Source organism: Schistocerca nitens, chromosome 8, assembly GCF_023898315.1.
Source record: "Schistocerca nitens isolate TAMUIC-IGC-003100 chromosome 8, iqSchNite1.1, whole genome shotgun sequence".
Taxonomy (NCBI): domain Eukaryota; kingdom Metazoa; phylum Arthropoda; class Insecta; order Orthoptera; family Acrididae; genus Schistocerca; species Schistocerca nitens.
The window spans coordinates 516,243,536-516,266,488 of record NC_064621.1 but is presented as its reverse complement, the minus strand read 5'-3'; the positions used below and the strand labels follow the sequence as shown (position 1 = coordinate 516,266,488).

General features: G+C 39.0%; 1 protein-coding gene across 1 annotated transcript in view; it reads left to right on the top strand.

Moving 5' to 3' along the window:
* The window catches only part of LOC126198585 (E3 ubiquitin-protein ligase Iruka-like), a 135,920-nt gene that overhangs the window by 29,223 nt on the left and 83,744 nt on the right, over window positions 1–22,953 (top strand). The window contains exons 2-3 of the mRNA XM_049935026.1: window positions 4,923–5,030; window positions 22,811–22,926. Coding sequence (XP_049790983.1) covers window positions 4,923–5,030; window positions 22,811–22,926 — 224 coding nt within the window. The remainder of the gene's footprint in view (window positions 1–4,922; window positions 5,031–22,810; window positions 22,927–22,953) is intronic.

The window sequence follows — 22,953 nt, the reverse complement described above, 5'->3', positions numbered from 1 at the left end:
GTTCTGCCTGCTTTATTTATTTATTTATTTATTTATTTATTGTCATCGGTGTCGACGTACTGCGTTGCTGCACTGGCTACTGTAAATAATGTAGCAGACAGGTACACATTTGTGTTTCACTGTAGTTTATTTTCACTTTGCACAACCCCCCCCCCCCCCCCAATAATACAGTTATATATGTATGGCCAGTGCACTATTGTTTAAACTATCCATAAGCCTCATTAATAGTTAGCAGGTGAACCTCCACATACTGCTACAATAGTTTACTGTTGAACATCTACAAGCAGTAAAAACATTACCACATAATTCACAGTTCCTTCAGAATAATAAGGTACGTATGGAACAGACACTGTTATTGCTTTAAAACATGGCCTGTTGGTGTGACTCTTATTTCACTGTTAAGTTGAAGCATTGTTGTTGTAGTAACCAACTCAGGTTTCTCATCTGAAACTCGGCTGTGGACTGACTGTCTTGTGACCAAAAATCGTGCCCTTATATGTCGTCACAATAATAAGTACTGAAACTACACATTGTTCAAAATTAATTTTACAGAAATTACAATTAAAACTTAACTCATTAAATTAACTGAAAATATCGAGACCTCCGTTCTTTTTAACAATTTCTTCTACTGCAAGAGTTAGGCTGAATTATTTGTTTAAATCATGAAATTAACAAATATCGTTACCTAAACAACACTTTTGACAAAATTGTTAATTACTTTGGAATTAATGAAGGGCTGGTTTTGCTAACATATTTGTTTATACATCAACACTAGAATTCAAGTTTCAAAACAATTGCTGATTTCACCTTACAACAAAAGTTACTAACTAGTAATAGTCAAAATAAATTAGAAAATCAATTAAACACCTAAAACTAAGCAGAAAATTAGATCTGGTTATATATTCTTTAAAACTGAGGGCCAACCTTTCTCTCTTACGAAAATGCAGATTGTACTCACATATGTTGATGGTAATTAGTTAAAATTGAAAAAATGAATGGAAGCAGATGGCAAAACTAGAGGGGAAGTAAAAAATAACCCAGCTTTCTTTGTCACATCACCCACTCATTGCATTGACCAGATAGGTATTGGTAATAGCTAAATGGGCAATTCAATGACCACATGTGACGCCGGAAATTGGGTTTAAAATCTACACACAAAAAAATATTACATTAGAAATCTTATTAAAAACTACAGGAAACACGTTTTTCAAATTCTAACTTATATCAACTGGCCATACGAAAATCCCCATACAAAATGATTACCTACAGTGTATTGTTGTACAGTATCACAAAATATCTGTAAGTTATACTTTTATCAAAAAATTAGGCATTTTCATCATAAGTGATGTCCTTTTGGCTAAGTGAAGATTACATTTAAAGATATATATCATTTGATGCAAGTCCTGTCTTGCAAACAAAGTAAATGCTCATGGGTTGCAAAAACTTTCACAAACACTTTCACTTTGCCATGAGCTTTAACACACTTTCTCACCAAGCTGTCCACGCCTTCAACAGGTCCAAGTGGCAGTTAGTTAGGAAATGCACTGCGATCAGTTCCCTCGGAGGTGGTTCTCTTCTGCCACAGTACTTAAAAAATCAGACAAAATATCCTACTTCAGTGCACTTACTTTTTACTTCTAACTTAAGTCTAAGAAAAAAAAAGTGTTTAACACTAATGGCAATTTATAGTCAATACATCATAAATATATACAGAGAGGTCCATTGATCGTGACCGGGCCAAATATCTCACGAAATAAGCATCAAACGAAAAAAACTACAAAGAACGAAACTCGTCTAGCTGGAAGGGGGAAACCAGATGGCACTATTGTTGACCCGCTAGATGGCGCTGCCATAGGTCAAACTGATATCAACTGCTTTGTTTTTTTTTTTTTTTTTTTTTTTTTTTAAATAGGAACCCCCATTTTTTATTACATATTCGTGTAGTACATAAAGAAATATGAATGTGTTAGATGGACCACTTTTTTTGCTTTGTGATAGATGGTGCTGTAATAGTCACAAACATATGGCTCACAATTTTAGACAAAAGTTGGTAACAGGTAGGTTTTTTAAATTAAAATACAGAACATAGATATGTTTGAACATTTTATTTCGGTTGTTCCAATGTGATACATTTACCTTTGTAAACTTATCATTTCTGAGAACGCATGCTGTTACAGCGTGATTACCTGTAAATACCACATTAATGCAATAAATGCTCAAAATGATGTCCGTCAACCTCAATGCATTTGGCAATATGTGTAACGACATTCCTCTCAACAGCGAGTAGTTCGCCTTCCGTAATGTTCGCACACGCATTGACGCATGTTGTCAGGCGTTGTCGGTGGATCACGATAGCAAATATCCTTCAACTTTCCCCACAGAAAGAAAACCGGGGACATCAGATCCGGAGAACGTGTGGGCCATGGTATGGTGCTTCGATGACCAATCCACCTGGCATGAAATATGCTATTCAATACTGTTTCAACCACACATGAGCTATGTGCAGGACATCGATCATTTTGGAAGTACATCGCCATTCTGTCATGCAGTGAAATATCTTGTAGTAACATTGGTAGAACATTACGTAGGAAATCAGCATACATTGCACCATTTAGATTGCCATCGATACAATGGGGGCTAATTATCCTTCCTCCCATAATGCCGCACCATACATTAACCCGCCAAGGTCGCTGATGTTCCACTTGTCGCAGCCATTGTGGGTTTTCCGTTGCCCAATAGTGCATATTATGCCGGTTTACGTTACTGCTGTTAGTGAACGATGCTTCGTTGCTAAATAGAAAGCGTGCAAAAAATCTGTCATCGTCCTGTAATTTCTTTTGTGCCCAGTGGCAGAACTGTACATGACGTTCAAAGTCGTCGCCATGCAATTCCTGGTGCATAGAAATATGGTATGGATGCAATCGATGTTGATGTAGCATTCTCTCAATTTGTCTGCTACTGATGTGCGGATTAGCCGCAACAGCAGCTAAAACACCTACTTGGGCATCATCATTTGTTGCAGGTCGTGGTTGACGTTTCGCATGTGGCTGAACACTTCCTGTTTCCTTAAATAACGTAACTATCCGGCGAACGGTCCGGACACTTGAATGATGTCATCAAGGATACCGAGCAGCATACATAGCACACACCCGCTGGGCATTTTGATCACAATAGCCATACATCAACACGATATTGATCTTTTCCGCAATTGGTAAATGGTCCATTTTAACACTGGTAACGTATCACGAAGCAAATACCGTCCGCACTGGTGGAATGTTACGCGATTCCACGTACTTATACGTTTGTGACTATCACAGCGCCATCTATCACAAAGCGAAAAAAGTGGTCCAACTAAAACATTCATATTTCTTTACGTACTACACGAATATATAATAAAAAATGGGGGTTCCTATTTAAACAAACACAGTTGATATCCGTTTGACCTATGGCAGCGCCATCTAGTGGGCCAATGGTAGCGCCATCTGGTTTCCCCCTTCAAGCTAGACGAGTTTCGTTCTTTGTAGTTTTTTCGTTTGACGCTTATTTCGTGAGATATTTGGCCTGGTCACTATCAATGGACCACCCTGTATACATTACATTGCATTACACAGTCCTCACATCATAACAATAAGTAGCACTAAAATTGACTATAGTACGAAAGGTAGGGATTAGTAACAATGTTCAAATAAAGTACACACTACACTACAAAACATTACTTTAAGTCATACTGTCTGAAACTGGTTAAATTTGAAAGACTTGTTTCTTTCCCATTTGCAAAAATAGCAAAAACTCAAGATGTGCAGTAGTATATATTTACTAATCATTACTTTATGAAAAAAGAAGAGAGTCGCCATCACATAATTACTATTCAAATCAAAATTACACAGGATGGAAGTTGTACCAAATCATGGCCCCCACTTGTCTACTGAACTCTGAGCACTACTCTCATTCAACCAGAAAATTGAATATTCACACCAGTCTAGCACCACAATTATATAAAATATGATGACATGGAAATAGGAGAAGTTGAGAGTGTAAAATTCTTGGGATTGCAACTTGATAATAAATTCAGTTGGGAGCAACATACTAACAAACTGCTAAAGCGCCTAAACAAGTCTGTGTTTGCAATGCGAATGATGTCAGACATAGTAGATATAAATATAAAAAAATTGGCATATTTTGCTTATTTTCACTCCATTATTTCATATGGTATCATGTTTTGGGGTAACTCCACAAACAGAGAAAAAATTTTTAGAGTACAGAAGTGTATAATAAGAGTAACGAGTTGTGTAAATCCAAGAACACCATGTCAAAACCTATTCAAAGAATTGGGCATATTAACCACAGCTTCTCAGTATATTTATTCCTTAATGAAGTTTGTTGTAAATAATACATCTCTTTTTCCAACTAACTACTTAGTACACAGTATCAATACCATGAATGAGAACAATATATATAAAGATTTAAAATCACTTACTCTTGCCCAGAATGGAGGCCAGTAGTTTGCACCATCTGTCTGTGTATCTTAAAAAGCTTTGTTCTGTGAACTATTACTGTATTTTAACTGTTTGTGGGTCATATTTTCTGAGGTTGAGGAACAGCCCAGCCTTTTAAATGATCATGGAAATTTGCCTAAAAACCACATTCGGGATGGCTGGTGTAAAAGCTCATACTTGTTAAACTGCTATGCAGATTTGTTCGGGATCTTGCTCACCTCCCTATTTTGCAATCTAGTGCACTGAGTGTTAAGACATACGAGCGCACTGTGTGTTTTTTTTAAGTTTGTAATGTGAAGCTGAAATTGTTTGAATAAAATGTGTAAATTTATTTAAAGATAATGTTTGCATGGACTGAATTTATTAATTGTGTGTTGAGAGTGAATGTAGAATAGCGTTTTCTTGAAAGTTAATTTTTCTTTCCAGGACTTTGTGTGTCCCAATTGTTACTTGGGATTCATTGAGAGACTAGAAGAACAGCCACAAGAACCAGAAGAAGCTGAATTTGAAATGGAAGATGTTGTTCCATTGGAGGTAAGTTTTGTAATGTAATTATGTAATATAAAGAGGGCAATGTAAATAAATTATTCACTTGGAGACAAATTCTATCTAAATAGATAGGGGAAGGTTTTGCACAGTGATTTCCAGTTATTGAGCTAAAGAATTAAGTATTGTTGGATCAGTGTTACAATGAAGATGATGGAGTGAGATTGTGACAAAATGTTAGATCTTCAAATCGCAAATGTATTATTATACATTTGATATCTACTACTGGTTAAAGGCCTGTAGACTTTCATGTGTAAATGATGAAGTGTGGTATCTTTATGACATAAGTTTCTATGTTGTCTTCTGCATACTCTTATTATTTTACGTTGTTTCTCACCTCATATTTTATTATATATTTACATACCCCGTTGAAAACATTTCCAGATATGTTTGTTCAATTCAGCATTTTGTATCATGTTCCTGTGACAGTTTGCCTCAAACTTTCACCTCCTAATTCTTGTATTTGCCTAACCTAGATTGAAATATGTGTTGTTATAATTATGTTCAGTGTACGTGAGTACTTAATTGCACTGATGATAACTGCACTGTCAGTTGAAAAGTGGATCAGCAATGCAATGGAAAAAGACAGAGGACGTTACAACCGATGCTGACCTTCTTTCGATCATAAACAAAATAAAAGTTACCTACCACATTGTGTTTCTTAAGCTTGACTAAATAAAGTTGACAGTAGAACTTGAAATCAGTTATTCAATAATCACTGAATGAGGCAGAATGCAATATGGGCCCAATCTCGGTGCCGCATTGCCCCCCTCCCCCTCTCATCCTGCTACTTTCCATTGATTTCAAATATGAAATATTTTAAAATTGGTTAACTCACTCGTAAACCTACACAGCGCGTTTGTCTTTTAATAGATTGGTTGATGTCCACAAGTCTCCTCATTTAACTGGTTGCTTTGAATTTGATCTTTCTTTTTATATGAATGTAATCTCTTAATACTGCAGTTGGAGTCACTTTTCAATCCCCTGAGCACAAATGCTCGGTTAGCATGGACAAAAAAGCATACATAGAATTTTAATAAGGTACACATATTACTATTACAGCATTGTTGCGCACACACCAGAATCGCGTTTCTGGTTCATTGTTGATGTTATTAACCAAATCATATTTGTTAGCAACACTAGGGGAGATACACAGCAAAATTTATATCACTAACAGCATCCTGCTGGAGTAATGTATAGGAGAATAAAAAGCATCAGAGGCTGTTCTCAGTCCCTTCTGTAAAACTGGAATGTAAGCTGGGGTGGAAGGGGGGGGGGGGAGATCAGAGGAAGCTCTGGCTCTCACCCACTTCCTCTTCAATACTGCCAGCTGCAGATAAATCATTACCTACAGTTGGTAGGCTTCATGTTTAATACCTCCAACATTCTAGTGTTGTGAAAACAGACATTTTCTCATAGGCTATTAAGTTATTCAGCTTTAATAATTTGCCAACTTTCTTCTTCCTTGGTTTGTTTTCTCAAAAAATCAGATTGCAGTTTGGCAGTAACCAAATATGCAACTTTATTTTTCCAATTATGGACTCTGTATGTTAAAAGTCATTATGTTTTTAGGAAAACACATACATTTGCTTCACTAGTCACATTTTTACTAAATATTAAAATTATTAAAATCATTATTGTGTTAAAGCTACCAAAGCAGTGACGAAATCCCTAGCACAAATCAGATGTTTCCAGAACATGATATCTAGTCTTAAAAGCTATAAGTGCTGGAAAAATTAGACTTCAATATATATATGAGACACAGATATGCATTGTGGGTGTTAACAAATTTTTAAATAGTTATTTTTATCAACATATTTACACAACTTTAGCCACTATCGATGATGATATGTAGAACCTATCTGAAAAAAGAAAGAATTCTTTTTGTGGAATTTTATTGTTTTGTACACAATTAAGTACAGTTTATGGCAAGAACGAAATAATGTTAAAGCTTTCCCTACCATCCATCCTCCCCCCCCCCTCCCCCCCAGGACGAATGTACATGATCCCTAATTCATGCATTAGTTAACGAAAATTAACTTCTGGGCTGAAAATCAGGCACTGTTATACTCTTATTTATTAAATGTTCGTTTGTAGTCACACTTATTTGATTTCGTCACTTTCTCAGACAACGGATCGGGTCTGGAAAGCCCTAGCTTCTTTAGGGCTAACTTTTCCTCTTAATTTTCTTTTCTCTTAGCACTTAATACAGGTTCAACAGAGGTCATGTTGACACTCTACACGAAAGCCGATTCCTGCATACTAGACAACCAATTCCAACCACAAACTGCCATTTTGAAGAAATGATTAAGTTCAAGTAGTGCTATGTACCAACAAGGTAACTTGACTAGAATACAAATGAGGCTAGAGGCACTGAGAACCATAAGAACAAAAGCTCACTAGCTGTGCCCCCCCCCCCCCCCGCCCCACCTCCTATATTTTAAGTGAATAGCAGAGTAGCCAGTGAGACAGCTTTTCGTGAATGTTCAGATGTACGTAAAATGTGGGCCTACAGTACAGATAAACCTGACCCACCATAAGATCAAGAGATGTGATAAGCATGAATAAATGTTAGTGTCTCAGTGAACGATGATGTGCTTTATGGTACTCAGCGCCTCAAATGGATTACGCTGTGATAAAATCCAGAACTTAATGTACTATATCTCATTCAGTATCCAACAAAATAGGTTTTTCTATCAGTATAACTATAACATATACTGATGTCTGATCTAATTTTACTATATAATGAGTGAATTTGCATATCTGGGGAGTGTGCTACTGCCTGGTGTGATTTATGGCGAACATGGATAAAAGCCTGCTGCAATGTGCTACCACCTGTGGCATTGATGTAAATTTGTATTTGAGTGGTAAAGACTTAATGCACACTGCGAATCATGCACATTATCAAATCAGTATGTATTTAGCCCATAAGACAATTATGTCCCGCCAGTTGCGCATGTGCAGAAGCTCCTTAAAACGTGCAAAAATGAAGATGTGCTTGTGACCCTGATGCCAAGTTTCCCTGAGTCTAGAGGAGCAATATGTAGCACAGTGCGGTACATTAAGTGTCGTGTTTTTCAGATTACTGCATCTGCATTGTGTTTAACAGCATTCAAAGAAAAATAACCAATAAATCCGCAAGGTGTCAAAAGTTAGGGTGTTCATGGGCTCTTACACAGCAGCCGCCATTGTGTCTGCGTCAGGATACAGCGAGCTCTCAGTTGTGAATGGTCTTTGGCAGACCTGGAGATACTTTTTAATTTCAGCAGAGACCTTTCTCAACTGCTGCTTCATTTTTAAATTCAGCAAATACCTATCTCAACTGTTCCTTCATTTTTACTAAAACAAAAGCTTCTAGATTAAATATTGTAGCTTTCACCTTTTTATCATAGCGTTTATTTCAGTTTAAGGCTCTTGTTTTCCATTCACCATTTAGCATCATGTTCTGTTTGCGCCATTGTCAAAGTTTGCGGTAGTGGAAAATGTACCTCCTCTGCTATGATACCTTATGCCAAGTATCACTTTACTGGAGTGAATCCCATTGATTCATGCCACAAATTATTTGTAATTTTGACAGAGGTTCCTAAGTAATTAGCCCATGCTGAATTATGCTTATGAGAATAGGTCCTGCAGTGCATCTTCAACTCCCTCTGAGCCTTTTGATACGGGTTACTTTGGGGAAAATATGGCGAAATCTGAACGTGTTTAATCTGCTTGCTTTCAAACAGAGCAGTAAATTTCCTGGCAATGAACTGTTGTCCATTGTCTGACAAAATCACTGTTGGCAGCCAAATGCACAAAATAATTCTCTAATTTTCCCACTGTTACTGATGGCATAGCCCCCATAATCTGTTAAAATCTCATGCATTTTGCATAGGTGTACAACAAAAATAGATGAATACCTATTGTGAAACAGATAAAGGTCCAGAGGCATCTACAGCAAAAAGCTGTCTGTGTCCATGAGGTATGACACTTTTCATAGCCCCTTGACTAGTTATGGATGCAGCTGACACTCGTTGCAGGCTATTACTCTCTTCGGTACTCTGCACCATAAGTTTCTGAATATCACAGACTTCTGTAGTATTGTGATGCACTTTCACACCCAGTAATCATACTCGGTGAGAACGTCAGTATGCTGATCGGGAACATACAGTCTATATTCTTTTCTATCTTTCTTCTCATAAATAACATGTACTAATGCAGCTTACAGTATATTGTCATTTTCAGGTAATCCTTCGAATGCAGGAGATGTTTATCCATTTGAATATATTCACTGCATTCTGCTCCCTTCATCATTCTCTATAGACTTCTCAAACCTCTGCTTTGCTTTCATACCCTTGAAGTAAAACAAGTTTATTCCCTGTTGTCACTCTTCCTAATAATCACCTTCATTACAGACTAGTAATTAATGACTCTCTGTGTGTGTGTGATATATATATATATATATATATATATATATATATATATATATATATATATATATATATATATACGTGGCTTTTGCCCTTCCCATACCTAACTTCTATATCACGTTGCGAAGATATAACACCCACCCAGCTAACTGAGAATGTCTCAGGTAGCACCTTTTTGAGAAACTAAGGGCTTTGTGGTCAACTAAGGCATAGTGTGGTAACCAGTTGAAAATCCCTCAAATTTCTGAAAACTATAGATAGTAAATAATGTCCTTTGCTTAGACACATAATAATTCTTTTTAGCAGGCAGGAATCTTCTGCTGGCAGAAGACAGTGTGTGGGTGTTTTACCCCATCCAATGTTTCCAGCGGGAAAAATGCAATCCCAGACCAACCCTGCTTGAGTCAGTTGACATGTAAAATCGTATAGAGAAATTTAGGTGATGCAGTATTATGCTATTGAATGACTAAACCTTCGGTTCCCAAAAATCCTGCTTGACCTCTTCGGTCCATTTCTAAGGGACATCCTTTTTCAGTGATGTATTTAAATTTGGCTCATTAAAAGCTTGTGTCAAAATGAAATGACAGTAGAAGCTGAATAAGCCACACTTGGCTTTCAGCTGTTTCTTAGATTTAGGGCCCAGGAATTCTTCAGTTGTCTTTAATTTTCCTGCTTTGGGAACAGTCCCTTTTTGTTGATATCACAAAGTAGGGAACAAAACTTCTTTTTCTACAAATTTGGCATGTATCAGTTTCATACCACTTAGCTGCATGGATATTGACACTTGATCTAGCAGTTGATAGTGTTCCACCCAATGGGATTTTGCCATCAGACATTGTCAACGTAAACTGTTATATAGCTCATTAATTCGGGACACAACATTTGATGTAGTGAATGAATTTCCCAGTGAGGAAGGCCAGTCTCATGATTCCATCGTGTTTTGGAACAACCACCAGTGGATTAATCTAATTGCTGGAAGCCTTTGAAAGTAAAGCTCTGTTTCAACGTGCAGTTGATCTCCTTCCTTACTGCTTCCTCTTTTGAGAGGCAGATCGGGTACTACTTTGCTGCAAAATTCTTGAGGGATAATAGTTAATTTGCACTCAAAGCCTTTCACAAAACCTGGACAATTAGAAAATACAGTACTGTTATGTAGCAGTTTGCTCAGCAGGTCCAGTTTTTGTTCAAAAGATATTTGTTCCAATGAAATAATTCTGCTTCTTAATACCTCCTCTGTTAAGTGCTCTTCAACCCTACTACTATTAACTGATGTACTGAAATTCCTCAACACTGACATTTTAAGAGTCTTATCTTTATCAGGAAGTGACTCATAAAAAAAAATTCTGATCAGCTATCTAGACAAGCAGTAACTTCGACATTTCTGATTTTAATCTATATTGTAGGACTCATTACTTTGTCAAAGATTTCTTCTTCTTTTTCTTCCAGGCTGACTGAAATCAAACAACAAGGAAGTATACTGCATAATATTTGTTGGTAAACTGCTCAAAGTGTGGGGTAAACTGTTGTGAAGCGATAGATCACAGAGCTTATGGGTCATCCACACTGCATCATGAATCGAATTCATTTTCTATGCATTCGATAGTTGGAATTCTTTTATTACAAAACTTCACAAGTCAGGGCTGCAGACTCTACAGACATTTAAATAGATGTAGGTTTCCCAGTGTCAAAATTTATTTCATTCAACCATTTTCTCATAAACTCTGAAACATATTCAGTCTCCCTATTAACTGCTACCATCAATGTAAACACCATAAATTTGTCCTAGTTGCTTTACTTCTGCAGTTCGCCATGTTTTTGGAAACACTTACTGCCATGAGAACTTCAAGTTTTAATATAATTTCATCATTAATTATCTGTCTTTGGTTCGAAAATCCATCTGGCACACTTCCTACTGCTCTGTGAACAATCCCTCATCCTCCCATGCTTTCCCTCTTCGAACAATCTGGGAGCTCATCGTCTTGGCCATTATTCCTTAGTAACTGTTCAACTCACTCCAAGAGTCCGACAAATTGATTGTAACTACTCCTTGACGCTGATCCTAAACCACACCTCACATCAAAGGGAAGTTTTTGTTCCAGGTGCTTTATGACCACCATTATTCAAAGAAACTTCTCCTGGAGCCTTGCTGCTATTGGTTCACTTTTCCTGCCGAGAAATTCACAAACTACTCCCCTTGTGTTTCTTGCGAACAGCACTCTTGCAAAAACTTTTCTCGAAACTTGCATATATCAGTACATGTTTCTGTGACTTCCTGCACCCATCCGGCCGCATCCCCAACCGTATGACCAACAACAATAACAGTTTGTTCCTTTCGACTCTGGGACTCGGTTAATGCATGGTCAAGCTTGTTAATAAAGCATAGCCTGCTGTTCAGTTTGTTTGTTTGTTTGTTTTTTATTTTTTTTATTTTTTTAAAACTGTTATGCTTTATTTTTAGAGAAATCAATAATCTTTTTGTCCACATCTTTGTTAAATTCTACCCGATTGTTTTTAAGTGCTCTGTGGGCCTGTTGACCACCAAGTGATCCTTTTCTGCTACTTGATTAGTAGGTTTTTCATCTTGATCGTGCAACAGCAAATCATACAATTTGTTAAGAGAATTAGTGAGCAATAATTCATGATTAATGTGGTATGTTTCACTTTCTGATGCAAGAGCTCAATAATTGTTACTGAATGCCACCAGGTCTTCTGATGTTTTCATTTTTAAGGATTCTAGTTACAGCGTACACTCGTGTGTCTATAGTTTGTTCTGCAGATCGGCAGTTTTATCAGACATCGGGCTTTCCAACTGCTGTTTATGTTATGAAAATTGCTTATTTAGGCTCTGTTAATTTTGTAACTGACTGCAAAACTTTGTTTTTGAAAGAGGCTGCTGTCTGACAAGAATGTTACGCACCGATCCTAACTTCAGATTGCAAATTGCTTAACATTTCAAACAGCTTGACTTTCTAGTCAATATAATCTGTCTTCTGTGACAATTTTTGTTCTACTTCCTCAGTCAGGACACGGATATCATCTAATTCTACTTCAAAAGATTCATCTAGGTATTCTATTTTTGTAAGGTTTTCTACATTGACAACCTGGAATTGATTTCACTTGTGTTTGCATCTTTTAAAGCCAGCAACTCCAAATCTCTGTGACTACCTGTTATGTCTAACTGCTGCACCTGAACTATTTTTGCAACAATCTGTAACAGGAACAACTTTGATTTCTTGACATTCCAAGAAGAATGGCACTGTGGTGAGCCATGTGGCAAAAATGTGTGTGGTAGCATGGTGATTTCTAACATTCGCCCCAACTGATATAAAAAATGCCAACGTCCTTCCGCAATGCTGCACTAGGAAACTGCCATGGCCGGTGACTCAGGAATGCAGGAGGGAGGCAGTCATGACCAAAATGATCTTGTTTGTTGTGGAATGTCCACAGAGTGGACTGGAACAACTTGCTTCTTGTGACGCAGCTGACTGCCTCCAGTTTCACTAAAAGTCTCTCGCACCCTCTTGTTGTGCTTCCCAATAACAGCTGAAGTGCTCTGTATTGTTTTTGTGACCACACATCTACTGATTTCCAGTACCTGTGGTGTTGTATAAAATCATTTCCTGCACCTTACCTCAGTTCTACCCCCCCCTCCCCCCTCCCCCCCAAAAAAAAGCACTTGTTAGATGTTAAAAAGCTATGTACTCCACCACCATGTCTAAAAGTGCTCCAACTTCTATTTATCCCTTTCCAGCGAGAATACACTTTAATGTCGCGCAAGTTAGCTCCCAACACTTTCATGTCTATCTCTCCTCTGATGCATAATTTGCTCAGCTTATTAGCTCAGAAAATTAATTACATGGCAAATAAAATTTAAGCATGAATAAATAAAGTTTATATTATTTCATGAAATCAGTTATTTAATAATCAGTGAATGAGGTGGAATGCCATGTGGGCACCATCTCTGTGCCACATTGCACTATTTTACAACAGTTTTCCGGGGGCCAAACAGTTTGGTGAGGCACTTGAACAGTTCTGAACCTTGGCAGAATTCTACTCACAGCAATGTCAGCACATGACTGCCTATGAATCAGAGCCTCGACTCATGACCATTTTCCATGCTGAGGAAGTACCAGCCGAGCTCTCAAATATCTGTGTAGTATTGTCATGTGGTCTTAATACATTTGTCATTTGCATTGCATTTAGTCCAGAGAGTAGAAATCCTTGATTCAACTTACTATTTTCTGTGTGGCTTGGTGACCTGTCCATCCACATTTGTTTCCCTAAGGCAATTCTTGAAGCCTGTTCCTTGTGATTCCTAACAGCTATGTGCTGGGAACTTCTGGATTGGATACTTGGTTCTGTTCAAGTTGTGACTTGTATTCATCTCTAAAATATAATTAATTGTTTTGTATGATTCTCAATAGATTCACCTGTGGCAATCCTTATACAACAAATCCGTCCAAAGACATGGTAAAACTTGTCAAATTACAGTGATAGAAGGCAGCTAGCCTTTTCCTGAAAAAGGCTATTTGAGTCTGCAGGCTACTAATAAACAGTAAGGCCTTCTATTGTAGAGTCAGTAACACATTCAGCTGTCAAGAGAGCAATTCGTGAAGCCTTCAGATGATGTCACATAACCCAAAGAATTTGTGGTAATAAGTAAAGGCTGATAGTGAAACCAAAGCTAGTGTCCAGTCACTCGCAAATGAGACAGGAATTGAAATTGAGGGTACCAGAGCAAAAGCTCAATTTTGAAATGTTTCTTTACAAAGGAAGACCTGGCAGAATTGCCCCAATTTAATCCTTGCACCACTGAAAAGATGAGCGAAATAAGTGTTAGTTACTGGTGTTGGGAAACGGCTGAGATTGTTAAAATTGAGCAAAGCTCCATGACCCGATGGAATCTCTTATCAGATTCTATCTGAATTTGTGGTTGAGTTAGCCCCTTTTCTAACTGTAATCTACTGTAGATCCCTTGAAGAAAAAACAGTGCCCAGTAGCTGGAAGAAAGCACAGATCACACCCATGTACAAAAATGGTAGTAGAAGTGACCCACAAAACTACTGCCTAATATCCTTTACATCAGTTTGTTGTAGAATCTTAGATCATGTTGCTGAGTTGAAACATAAAGAGGTATCTCAAACAGAATGACCACCTCTATGCCAGTCAGCTGAGATTCTGAAAAAAAAAAGTGAAACCCAACATTCAGTTTTCTCCTGACATACTGAAATCTTTGAAGCGAGGCAGTCCATGTGGATGCAGTATTTCTTGAATTCCGAAAAGCATTCGTCTCAGTAACACAGCTATGCTTATTGTCTAAAGTAAAATTGTCTGGGGTATCAAGTGAAATTTGCGACTGGATTGAGGATTTTTGGTAGGGAGGATGCAGCATATCATTTTGGCTGGAGAGTAGTCATCAGATGCAGAGGTAATTTTTGGGTGTGCCCCAGGGAAGTGTGTTGGAACCTTGCTGTTCATGTTGAATGTTAAATGACCGTGCGGACAATGTTAACAGTAACCTCACACTTTTTGCAGATGATGCAGTTATGTATAATGAAGTACTGCCTGAATGACCCTGCATAAATTTTCAGTCAGACCTTGGTAAGATTTCAAAGTGGTTCAAAGATTGAGAACTTGCTTCAAATGTTCAGAACTGCAAAATTGTGCACTTGACAAAATGTAAAAATTTAGTATCCTGTGACTATAATATCAGTGAGTCACTTTTGGAATTGGCGAACTGCTACAAATGCCTATGTGTAACACTTCATAAGGATTTGAAGTGGAATGATCACACACATTCAGTCATTGGTACAGCAGGTGCCAGACTTTGGTTTATAGGTAGAGCACTGGCAAAATGCAATCAGTCTACAAAAGAGACTGCGTACAAATCACTTGTGTGACCCCATCTAGAATACTGTTATGTGTGTGAGACCTGTGCCAAAATATTGAACATACACAGCGAAAGGCAGCACTGATGGTAAAAGGTTTCTTTGACCCGTGTGTGTGTTCCTACTTATCAAGTCTCAAGAATTAGCTTTAAATGATGATTCTAGGAATATACTAAAACCCCCATGTATATTTTTTCCTCAGTATATCCACTGTGGATGACGAACTAAGACTGTGATTTAAACTGGCGTTTATTTGGTAATAAATATGCAACCAGTCTCTTATTAACGATTTATTCAACCACAAACATGTTTTTGAGCCACGGCGGGCCCATCTTCAGATGGAGGTATTACAGAAACATTATCATGTGGACGAAGTGTAGCTTCAAAAAATTGAAAGTAAACTCGAGCAACCACCATCACCATTACAAACTAAGAAAGAAATGCCAAAATTTGTCTGTCTTCCATTCCTTGGCAAAGTGTCATTTATTAAACTTGCAAATCTTTTCAGACCACACAACATAAAAATGTTCTTCCACACTGACAATAAAATAGAAAATAAAATTCTTCACAATAATAAATCCACTAAAGATTGGCATAAAAATTCTGGCATATACAAACTCACATGCTCCTGGTCTTCCTTCTACATAGGTCGAACAGGGAAAATTTTTGCAACCTGCTACAAGAGAGCATATGGATGCTCTTCAACTCATAAACTTAGATAAGTCCAGTTTTGTATCAGACGTTGTTCATCATGAATACTGTGTTGTTGATTTCAACGACAGTATTTTTGCGCTACACATTGCTGAGAAGACCTCCTTCAACAATTAGAAATCGCCCCAAAAAATCCTGAACGAACAGACTGAATCAATGCAAAACCTTTTCTTCCAGAATTTCCAGGATATTCTGGCACAAAAAAATGACAGTAATTCATCTTCCTGCATAAATCTTGTTCTTCTTGGTGTGTAACGACTATGGAATTCTCTAACTCACAAAACGTTTTTAATTATGTATTACATATTCATCTCTAGCTGTTTACCTTTTGTGTGTAGCAAACGACCTTTACTGATATGAATATAATAGAGGGAAACATTCCATGTGGGAAAAATATATCTAAAAACAAAGACAATGAGACTTACCAAACAAAAGGGCTGGCAGGTTGATAGACACACAAACAAACACAAACATACACACAAAATTCTAGCTTTCGCAACCAATGGTTACTTCGTCAGGAAAGAGGGAAGGAGAGGGAAAGACGAAAGGATGTGGTTTTTAAGGGAGAGGGTAAGGAGTCATTCCAATCCCGGGAGCAGAAAGACTTACCTTAGGGGGGAAAAAAGGACGGGTATACACTTGCGCTCGCGCGTGCACGCGCGCGCACGCGCGCGCACGCACGCGCGCACGCGCGCGCACACACACACACACACACACACACACACACACACACACACACACATCCATCCATCCGCACATACACAGACACAAGCAGACATTTGTAAAGGCAAAGAGTTTGGGCAGAGATGTCAGTCGAGGCGGAAGTAAAGAGGCAAAGATGTTGTTGAAAGACAGGTGAGGTGTGAGCGGCGGCAACTTGAAATTAGCGGAGGTTGAGGCCTGGCGGATAACGAGAAGAGAGGATATACTGAAGGGCAAGTTCCCATCTCCAGAGTTCTGACAGGTTGGTGTTAGTGGGAAGTATCCAGATAACCCGGACGGTGTAACACTGTGCCAAGATGTGCTGGCCGTGCACCAAGGCATGTTTAGCCACAGGGTGATCCTCATTACCAACAAACACTGTCTGCCTGTGTCCATTCATGCGAATGGATAGTTTGTTGCTGGTCATTCCCACATAGAAAGCTTCACAGTGTAGGCAGGTTAGTTGGTAACTCACGTGGGTGCTTCCACACGTGGCTCTGCCTTTGATCGTGTACACCTTCCGGGTTACAGGACTGGAGTAGGTGGTGGTGGGAGGGTGCATGGGACAGGTTTTACACCAGGGGCAGTTACAAGGATAGCAGCCAGAGGGTAGGGAAGGTGGTTTGGGGATTTCATATGGGTGAACTAAGAGGTTACGAAGGTTAGGTGGACGGCGGAAAGGCACTCTTGGTGGAGTGGAGAGGATTTCATGAAGGATGGATCTCATTTCAGGGCAGGATTTGAGGAAGTCGTATCCCTCCTGGAGAGCCATCAGACTCTGAATGTGGCTCTCCAGCAGGTATACGACTTTCTCAAATCCTCGCCTCGACTGACATCTCTGCCCAAACTCTTTGCCTTTACAAATGTCTGCTTATGTCTGTGTATGTGCGGATATATATATATATATATATAGAGGGAAACATTCCACGTAGGAAAAATATATCTAAAAACAAAGATGATGTGACTTACCAAATGAAAGTGCTGGCAGGTCGACAGACACACAAACGAACACAAACATACACACAAAATTCAAGCTTTCGCAACAAACTGTTGCCTCATCAGGAAAGAGGGAAGGAGAGGGAAAGACGAAAGGATGTGGGTTTTAAGGGAGAGGGTAAGGAGTCGTTCCAATCCCGGGAGCGGAAAGACTTACCTTAGGGGGAAAAAAGGACAGGTATACATTCGCACACACACACATATCCATCCACACATATACAGACACAAGCAGACATCATCTGTCGACCTGCCAGCATTTTCATTTGGTAAGTCACATCATCTTTGTTTTTAGATATATATATATATATATATGTCTTTAAATGTGTCTGCTTGTGTCTGTATATATGTGGATGGATATGTGTGTGTGTGCGAGTGTATACCCGTCCTTTTTCCCCCTAAGGTAAGTCTTTCCGCTCCCGGGATTGGAATGACTCCTTACCCTCTCCCTTAAAACCCACATCCTTTCGTCTTTCCCTCTCCTTCCCTCTTTCCTGATGAGGCAACAGTTTGTTGCGAAAGCTTGAATTTTGTGTGTATGTTTGTGTGTCTGTCGACCTGCCAGGACTTTCATTTGGTAAGTCACATCATCTTTGTTTTATATATATATATATATATATATATATATATATATATATATATATATATATATATATATATATATATAAAAATCTGTGTGTGTACGTACCCGTCCTTTTTTCCCCCTAAGGTAAGTCTTTCCGCTCCCGGGATTGGAATGACTCCTTACCCTCTCCCTTAAAACCCACATCCTTTCGTCTTTCCCTCTCCTTCCCTCTTTCCTGACGAAGCAACCGTTGGTTGCAAAAGCTAGAATTTTGTGTGTATGTTTGTTCGTGTGTCTATCGACCTGCCAGCGTTTTTGTTTGGTAAGTCTCATCATCTTTGTTTTTAAACGACCTTTACTGAAATATAAAACCGGTACTAGTAATACTTGTATCATAATTCAATGCATCTCTTGCCAAAGACTATTATGTAATAAAAGTGCAGTATCTGTCATATCCATGTTCTTTGTAAAAACATAGAATGTTTACATCCTGTGAGCCAGTGTAAAACCAAGTGTAGCTACATACTGTGTTTATTTGTGTACATAGCATAATAATGCATGTTATAAGAAGCAATCTGATGTGAATACCACAAGGCAGTGTACTGTAAGTACCTAAAACATAAAAAACTTTTGGATTCATAAATGTTTCATCAGCGATTATTAAATTTCCGTAATTTCCGCCAGCAGCACCAGCAATGCATCTAGCTACACTTGGTCCACAGGATAATGTTTCTGTAACACTTCCATCTGAAGATGAGCCTGCAATGGCTCGAAAACATGTTTATGGTTGAATAAATTGTAAAAAAAATAGACTGATTGCTTATTTATTACCAAATAAACACCCCTATGTATCATTCACATAGGGACCATGAGGACAAGATTATATTAATTACAGCATGCACAGAGGAATTTAAACAATCATAGGGAGAAACTCTTATAACTGGTATAATGTGATGTAACTTCCGCCATGCACTTTACTTTGGATTTGTTAGTAAAGATTTAGAAAGATCTTGATTATGCTTATATTCTCGGTAGTGTGTGATTAAATAACAATATCATGCAAGCACTATCAAAAGTTGTTGGAAAACGACACAAAATTACATAATTTTTAAACAGAGTTCTTATTCAGGGCTAATAAAAAAAGAATTAAAGTTTTCAAATCTAAGTTACCTTTTGATACATAAAAACTTTTTGGTGGATGCTTTTTAAGGAAAAGGTATGGTATATTCATCTAATTCAATTAATAATTTAGTCCGTTTCACTTACTTGTAGCTGAAAATTGCATTTGGAATTTATATACCTGACAGAAAGGGTAGTAACTGAGAAAAATACATGTGGAAGATTTGTTGTTTTGGTTTTATAAAATGTTCATTTTTACTTTTGGTCACTCAAATGGATATTTTGGTTCAATGTGGAGTTAACTTGTCGTCCTGTCTCAAATGTTGTGGAATATGCGTTTCAATTGTAGATTCGTTCAGTGAATCTAGATCATTCCCTGTAGTTTTTTAATTCTATCAGTATCTTTTCTGCTCTTCTCAATGGAAGCAGTTTTGGTATTTATACATTTTATCAATACAAAACACCAGAGGCTACCCACATTGGGAAAAATAAACATTTGGAGCAGTATGCATTTCCAGTAACAAGACTTCTAGCTTACCAGTGATATACATCTTACAGGTTCTAGAGACTTGGTATTGCAATTTATCATTGCCACTGCTGTATCTGTCACTGATATTCATAAAACTTTCGAGGATTCATATGATTTAATCTATTTAAATTTTTTGAAGAGCAGTTGTTAAAGTAAACTGAGAGGTGGAATTCATAAAGTTCTCTGTAGATGTGCATGTTAAGATGAGTTGCTCTGCTAAGATGGCAGAATATTTTAAACGATTTAGCATTCAAAGCAATATACTGTGTATTGAGACTAATGATAAATTTGGTCTTGGATTGCCTTGTTACCCACTTTACAAGAATGGTGCACAGGAAATAAAATTCCTTCAACATCAGAGGAAAATAATTGACTGCCCATTGGGAAAGTACGATTCAGAGTTACATTGAAATTAAGGCAAACAACCGAGTATATATCCTATTATGAGTAGGAAAGTTGCTACTCACCATATCGCGGAGATGCTGAGCCACGGAAAAGCAAAAAAAACACACACACACACACACACACACACACACACTCGTGCACGCAAACGCAACTCTCACGACTGCAGTCTCAGGCAACTGAAACCACACTGTGACCAGTAGCACCAGAGCATGATGGGAGTGGCGACTGGGTGGGGGTAAGGAGGAGGCTGGGGTGGGGAGGGGGCGGGGTCCTATGGTGAGGGTGGCAGCCAGTGAAGTGCTGCAGGTTAGGTGGAAGGCAGGGAGAGGTGGGGAGTTGTGGAAAAGGAGAGAAATAAATAAAAAGACTGGGTGTGGTGGTGGAATGAGGGCTGTGTAGTGCCGGAAGGTGAGCAGGGAAGGGGCTGGATGGGTGAGGACAGTACCTAATGAAGTTTGAGGCCAGGTGAGTTACAGGAACGTAGGACGTATTGCAGGGAAAGTTCCCATCTGCGCAGTTCAGAAAAGCTGGTGTTGGTGGGAAGGATCCATATGGCACAGGCTGTGAAGCAATCATTGAAATGAAGGATAGAAGGATATCATGTTTGGCAGTGTGTTCAGCAAGAGGGTGGTCCATTTGTTTCTTGGCCGCAGTTTGTCGGTGGCAATTAATGTGGGCAGACAGCTTTTTGGTTGTCATGCCTACGTAGAATGCAACACAGTGGTTGCAGCTTACCATGTAGACAAAGTGACTGGTTTCACAGGTATCCCTTTTATGGGATAGGCGCAAAAGGGCAAAACAAATCTCCTGTGACTTATCTTTCCAATCTCCCACCACCTCCCAAAGTCCCACCATCCGGCCACAGAGGAGCATTCCCCTCGTAACTCAGTACCACCCAGGACTGGAGAAACGAATTACATCCTCCACCTGGGTTTCGATAACCTCTCATCGCACCCTGAAATGAGAAATGTCCTGCCCACTATCCTTCCCACCCCTCCCACAGTGGTATTCTGCCATCCACCGAACCTACACAGTATACTTGTCCATCCTTACACAACAACATCCTGCTGCCAATTCCTTGCCTCATAGCCCATACTCCTGTAATAGACTTAGATGCAAGACCTGTCCCATACATCCTCCCACCACCACCTACTCCAGTCACTAGCATCACATATCCCATCAAAGGCAGGGCTACCTGTGAAACCAGCCATTTGGTCTACAAGCTAAGCTGCAACCACTGTGCTGCATTCTATGTAGGCATGACAACCAACAGGCTGTCTGCATGAATGGCCACCAACAAACCGTGGCCAAGAAACGAATAGACCACCCTGTTGCTGAACATGACATCCTTCATTTCAGTGACTGCTTTGCAGCCTGTGCCATATGGATCCTCCCCACCGACACAAGCTTTTCTGAATTGCGCAGGTGGGAACTTTCCCTGCAATACATCCTACATTCCCATAACCCTCCTGGACTCAACCTTCATTAGTCACTGTCCTCGCCCATCCAGCCCCTTCCCTGCTCCCTTTCCAGCACTACACAGCTGTCATTCCACCACCACACTCAGTCTTTTTAATTATTCCTTTTCTGCTACTTCTGCACCCCCCCCCCACCCCTCCCCACCTCTCCCTTGCCTTCCGCCTAATCTGCAGCACTTTGCTGTCTGAACCCCCCAACATACTATCCCTCCCCCTCCTTGCCCCAGCCTCCTTACCCCCACCCAGTCGCCGCTCCCATCATGCACTGGGGCTGCTTCTCGAAGTGTAGTTTCAGTTGCCTGAGACAGTAGTCGTGTGTGTGTGTGTGTGTGTGTGTGTGTGTGTGTGTGTGTGTGTGTGTGTGCGCGTGCGTGCGTGTGTGTATTGTTGACAAAGGCCATTGGCCAAAAGCTTTAAATGTGAAAGTCTTTGCTGTGCATATCTGCGACTCAGCATCTCCACTATATGGTGAGTGGCAACTTTTCTTCTTATAATATTGTTACATTCCATCCTGGATTTTCCATTGTTTGTTTAGAGTATATATGCTCTCAGAAAAGGAAAATATCTGAGAGAATATATACTCTGTTTGTCTGTAAGGTCATCCTCTTCTGCTTGGCTGCTACGCAATTCCTCTGCAAATCAAGTAAGTGGTGCTCTATCCTATATACTCCAAAGTAAATGATCTCATATGATCTACTTGGGGTGGTGCCCTTTATCCATTTTGCTTTGTCTTAAACTTTTTATTACAAACATTATTTAAAATGTTATAGTTGTGTCTTTGATTGAAAGCTCTAACACAATCATGTATTGGTAATGATTGCATTGATGCTCAGTTCTGTTGTCACTGATGTACAGCAGTTTGTCAGTTAACTAATCTGTAGATGTTTTGATTAACATAAGTACTTTATTGGAATGCTGTAGCTTTCTAAACTTGGTACACTTTGTTCAATTTCTGTTGGTGTTTAGCGGCTGGAAGACCGCATCACTGATATTCTGATGGGAGTTGGCCGTGGTGGCCTTGAAAGACGTGTACCTCGTGTTCGTGAAAGAGATGGAGCAGATGTTCGCCGACCTGGTCCTAGGTAAGATAGTATCGTGCATGTTAGGAG